The 6084-nt window shown below is 41.6% G+C and overlaps 1 protein-coding gene across 1 annotated transcript; it reads left to right on the forward strand.

Moving 5' to 3' along the window:
• The first annotated feature begins 1079 nt into the window (after positions 1-1079).
• On the forward strand, positions 1080-5596 carry LOC128266407 (probable mitochondrial glutathione transporter SLC25A40). Its single transcript, XM_053002906.1, has 2 exons — positions 1080-1895; positions 4781-5596. The coding sequence occupies exons 1-2, from the start codon at positions 1243-1245 to the stop codon at positions 5451-5453; spliced, it is 1326 nt and encodes a 441-aa protein (XP_052858866.1). The 5' UTR covers positions 1080-1242; the 3' UTR covers positions 5454-5596.
• Positions 5597-6084: the final 488 nt, after the last annotated feature.

Raw genomic sequence — 6084 nt, forward strand, 5'->3', positions numbered from 1 at the left:
GTTAATATTAAGTGTTTATATGTTCTTCCACTTTAGAATATAATTGGTGGTGTTGGCTGCAGACGAGGGAGTAAGGATGAAGAAAATACCTGTAAAGGTCAAGTTTTCCATACCTGACTCAATTATCAGTCTTACGCCCTCTTTCCACACAGTCCATCCGTTGAAACTATTGGAATTTATGACAAATGTGAAACTTCGATTTCCACCGAACAAATCCAGCTTCCACCTTCCGATTTAGCTGATCTAAACAGCTGAGTCTCGTCAAAACATTAACATTATAATTTACTTAAGTATATGTTTAAAAACATTGAAGCTATGATGATTTGCAGATCAATTATTCGATAGTTCTTATGGCATGAGATTTAAACCGTAATTCTGAAATATTTAACCATTACTATATGTCAAAGAACTAAAAAAAGTTATACTTTTTTTGTTTGTTTTTCCGCTTGTTCCTATGGGAGCTATATGATATAGTCGGCTGATTTTGAATAAACTTAAACTTATCAAAGAACTACAAAAATTAAAAACAGCAAAGATATAATTTTATTTAATTTATTTTTCCGATTGTTCCTATGGTAGCTATAGTCGTTATAATCCGATCCGGCTCGTTGCGACTTATGTACTACCTGCAATAGAAGGACAACTTTTGGGAAAGTTTCATGCAGATAGCTTTAAAACTGAGAAACGGACGAACAGACAGACTTGGCTACATCAACTCTCCTAGTGATGCTGATCGAGAATATATATTCTTAATAGGGTCGGAAACGTCTCCTTCACTGCGTCGCAAACTTCTGACTGAAATTATAATACCCTCTGCAAGGGTATAGAAAAGTTTAACTTCCCTAATTTTCAATTCTTTTTAAAGTCTGTTGGACATAATAATGGATTAATAGTTCAGAATTACCCTTTACCATTGAAACGATCGAATAACTGAGCTGAAAATCATTAAAGCTTCAATGTTTTTGAACATATAATTCACAATTTAGATTTTGTTAAAACTATTTACATTTTGTAATAGCTGTATAGCTATATAAACTGTGGTTTGTCGACGTTTGCTTTCTTTATAGTTATTCCTCATTTCGGGCCGTCTGTAGAGTTCCACCGAAAACGTCACATTTTTCGGATCTCCCTTCAATGTGAAATTAAACAATGTGAAATTAATAAATGTAAATTTATAAATGCTACTTCGAAACCAAACCGGCTTCCAACTATTTAAGCTCAGCAGACGCAGCTGCCACTGTCATGTCGAAGGAAGACAGCGGCGCATCCAGCGCGGAGGCGAGTCCTGCCGAGTCGGAGATTGCGATGGGTCGCGGACCGCGCCTGACCCCGCAGCGGAGGAGGTCCTTGGGCGGCGGCGAGTGCGGTGGCACCGGTGGCAGCGGAGTCGGTAGTAGCGCCGCTGGCGACCGGAGCGCCCGAGAAGCGACGGAGCCGCATTTGGCGCACCGGAAAGTCCTGAGCGATCCGCGCTTCCGGATCCGGCCGCTGCAGCAGGTGATCTCGGCCTGTGCCGGGGCCATGATCACGGCCTGCTTCATGACGCCTCTGGACGTGATCAAGACCCGCATGCAGTCGCAGCAGTCGCCGGCGCACAAGTGCTTCTTCTACTCGAACGGCCTGATGGACCACCTCTTCTCGAGCGGTCAGAGGGGCCCCGCCGAGGGCAGCCGCCGGCCGAGGCCTCAGTTCTCCAGCACCTGGGATGCCCTGATGAAGATCAGCCGGTATGAGGGACTGGGCGCCCTGTGGTCTGGCCTGGGACCCACTCTAGTTTCCGCCCTGCCCTCCACGATCATATACTTCGTGGCCTACGAACAGTTCAAGGCCAAGTACCTCCAGATGTACGAGCGCCATCTGAACAGGAGTCCGGAGTCCCGGCAGCTGGACCTCAGGTAAGTCCAATCACCGAGAAGCATTTCATATAAAACACCCCTTGAACTTGCTGCCTTAAGCATGTAAGCACATCTGAGCAATCAATAGGCAACATAGATTAAAACAAACGACCTTTAAAGCTACCGGTCCATTTTCCTAATGTAGGCAAAAGTTTCGGCAAATTTAAGTATATACATTTATAAGGAATCTTAGAGAGTCGAGAGGACGCGGACAGGAATACCATTAGCATGTAATGATTAACAACATTTTCCTCTGCAACCTTACTGACCGTGTTGGAACATAGAAAGGTTCATCAAAAACCATTTTGTCAGTTAAGGCCTTACAAAAGTTAATTCCTGATTGGAGAAACAGTGTCATGGACAAATAAAATTATGAATTCCTTTCCCACGGCCAAACCTTTAGAAAGGAATATTAATTGAGCTTTTTGCGGTACCATTTCACCAAAACATAGAACCCTTTAGTTCCGTAACCAGCTTATTCGCCTGTTTTTGCAACATCTAGGTATTCTTCAAGCCCAAAGGAGTCACTCCAAGGGCTCCGTTCAAAGTCGATTAAAGACATTTAAAGTGAATCGGCAAGCGATGCTGCACATTCCGTAATTAACTCTAATCAGTATAACTTTACACCTTAGGTACTAGTTTGTATAGAAACGGACAGACGTTCTGAGGGTCTGATGGACAGGAAGACATGACTATACCAAATTCTCTAGTCATGCTGTATGTAATACTTTATAGGTTCGAATATAATATTTCATTCACTGCCGTTGCAAGCTTCTGACTAAAATTGTAGTACCCACTGCAAGGGCTGATGTTAGGTTAGGTTAAGTAAGGCTGGGGTTGGAGGGACAAAGGCCCCTTGTCATGCCGTGTATTCTCTAAAAGGTATTTCCCTAACCTCGTAAAAAAATGTCTTCTCGAACCATTCGGTGTGATGCTAAAACCGTGTAAGGTTGTCTAGTTATATGTCCGGAAGGTTGGGCAAAGTGTAGCTACTCAGATGTTTGAATCTTTTATGGTTGTGCGCTGGGCACAGACACAGGAAGTGTTATAAACTGTAGCAAAAAAATTCTTTTTTAAAAATTTGAAAAACATTGCCTATTCTCTTGAGTCATGTCATGTCTTTTTGTAATTATTAGGATTAGGAAGGCATACACCAATTTCTATGAACACCAGACTTCAAAAACACGCATTCTAATGGTTAGGAAAGGTGCTTGTCGTGTTTATTTAAGGAATCGTCTTTTAGTTGAGCAATATCTTACTTGTAATATAGTGGAGTCCAGGAAATCTCTTGTCAGGACAAGACACTTCATACAATATATTAATTTTCCTATTTAACGTATGAATATTTCTAGTACTGGTTAAAATTATTGAATTGGTTTACAAAAATAAATCAACTAAATAATCCTTACATGTTTAAGAAATTAGCTTGTTAATATAGATGTTAGACCTCAACAAAATACATTTGTTCGCTTTAAATTTAATTTAAGTTAAAAGTTATACATATGTTCTCGATCAGCATGACATAGCCATGTCCGCCTGCTCGTCTGACCGTCAGAACGTTGTCCGTTTCTACGCAAATTAATCTTTCACATCGTGAAGGAGTCATTTCCGACCCTATAAAGTTTATATATTCTTGATCAGCATCACTAGGCGAGTCGATCTAGACATGTCCGTCTGTCCGTCCGTCTGTCCGTCTGTCCGTCCGTTTCTACGCAAACTAGTCTTTCAGTTTTAAAGCTATCTGCATGAAACTTTCCCAAAATTTGTCTTTCTATAAGTCGGAACGAGCCGGATCGGACGACTATAGCATATAGCTCCCATAGGAACAATCATAAATATAAATAAAAAAAATTATAACTTTGGTGTTTTTAAATTTTTCTATAAGTTCTTCGACATATAGTAATGGTTAAATATTTCAGAACTACGGTTTAAATTTCATCAAAATCAGACGACTATATTATATAGCTCCCATAGAAATAATAAAATTATATAAAATAACTATCTAATAATTGAGCTGCAAAAAATCATTGCTTCAATGTTTTTAGACACATACGCAAGTAAATCATAATGTTAATGTTTTCAAAAATATTTAATTGTTGCAATAGCTGCAAGGGTATATAAACTTTGGCTTGCCGAAGTTTGCTTCCTTTCTTGTTTTTTTAATTTAACTTTTTTTTGTAATTTTTTTAGAAATTCTTTAATAATTGGACAGTTCAGAATTACGCTTTTAATTTTATTAAAATCGGAAAACGATATCATATAGCTGCCATAGGAACTATCAAATAAATGAGCTGCAAATCATCATAGCTTCAATGTAAACATACACGCAAGTAAATCTTAATTTTAATGTTTTCAAAAATATTTAATTTTTGCAATAGCTGCAAGGGTATATGAACTTCGGCTTGCCTTTCTTCCCTCCTTTCTTGTTTTGTAATTATTTATATGTATATAAAATATTTCATAATTCAGAATTACTCTTTTAATTTAATTGAAATGAGCTGCAAATCATCATAGCTTCAATGTAAACATACACGCAAGTCAATCTTAATTTTAATGTTTTCAAAAATATTTAATTTTGCAATAGCTGCAAGGGTATATGAACTTCGGCTTGCCTCTCTTCCTTCCTTTCTTGTTTTGTAATTATTTATATGTATATAAAATATTTCATAATTCAGAATAACTCTTTTAATGTAATTTAAATCGGAAAACGATATTATATAGCTGCCATAAGAACGAACGATACTCATATAAATCGAAATTAAAGATGTTTTATTTTTGAAATAGCTGCAAGGGTATATAAACTTCGGCTTGCCGAAGCTTGCTTCCATTCTTGTTAACCAAAACCTCCACACTTTTATCGCCCCATCTTTTTTTCCCTTTCTTAGGGACACCAAGATGAGCCTGCCACTGGTGATTCCCATGATGTCAGGGGTCACGGCCCGCATCTGTGCAGTCACGGGGGTGAGTCCCATTGAGCTGGTGAGAACCAAGATGCAGGCCCAGCGCCAGACCTACGCCCAGATGCTGCAGTTCGTCCGGAATGTGGTTGCCCTGCAGGGAGTGTGGGGACTGTGGCGCGGTCTACGGCCCACGATCCTCCGAGACGTGCCCTTCTCGGGGATTTACTGGCCCATCTACGAGTACCTCAAGCAGCAATTGGGCCAGAGGTCGCAGCCCTCATTTAGTCTGAGTTTTCTGGCTGGCGTGCTGGCGGGCTCGGTGGCCGCCCTTGTGACCACTCCCTTCGACGTGGTCAAGACCCACGAGCAGATCGAGTTTGGCGAAAGGGTCATCTTCACGGACTCACCCGCCAGGGACTTCGGCAAGAAGTCCACCTACAGCAGACTGACGGCCATCTACAGGGTGCACGGAGTGAGGGGACTCTTCGCTGGATGCGGACCTCGGCTCTTGAAGGTGGCCCCTGCCTGCGCCATCATGATCTCCACCTTCGAGTACAGCAAGTCCTTCTTCTTCTACTACAACGTGAGGCACCACAACGAGGCCCTACTGTTGACCAACCCGAATGCCACGCTGGTCGACGAGGACGACATTGAGTAGGCGGATGGCGGATGGCGGATGGCGGATGGCGGATGGGGACCGAGTACAGCCTGCTGCCTTTTGTAAATAAATATGTAGAGCCCGAGCTGGCGGGCGAATTCAATATCCCAATTAAGCTGCGCGACGCACTGCGAGTTACGTCAATAGGGCGATGGTCGGGAAGGCAATTTGCGTTTTCACAGCTTAAGGACCCCGGTTGCCTGTTGCTCCGAGCTTCCCGCTCCACGAGTTGACTTTTAATGGAATATTCATTCATTTACATTAACTGCAAGTGGAGCGAGCTCAAAGGAAAATTAAACAGAATTGCCAAAGGTAAACCAGCTTAAGAGCTGCAACTATCCTTTTCCTGCACACGCCGCCTTCAGACTGCGTTTTCCAGTGCAAGTTTTCCGCCGGCAATAAACGAATTCACTTTGTTGGCCGGTCACGTTTCACCACAGTTGCAACCACTGCAAATGGCATTAGAGCCCGGGGCCCCATGTCCACAATATTTCGGTGATTGAGCGCTGCAGAAAATCTATAAATCACAGTTGCGAATATCGAAACTTATGAGAGTAATTAAGAAGTGCTTGTTTGCCTCGGGGCTTCAGTCTCAACTTAATTGCGTTTTTGTTACAGATATTGATTGTTT

Source organism: Drosophila gunungcola, chromosome 3R (assembly GCF_025200985.1).
Source record: "Drosophila gunungcola strain Sukarami chromosome 3R, Dgunungcola_SK_2, whole genome shotgun sequence".
Lineage (NCBI taxonomy): Eukaryota > Metazoa > Arthropoda > Insecta > Diptera > Drosophilidae > Drosophila > Drosophila gunungcola.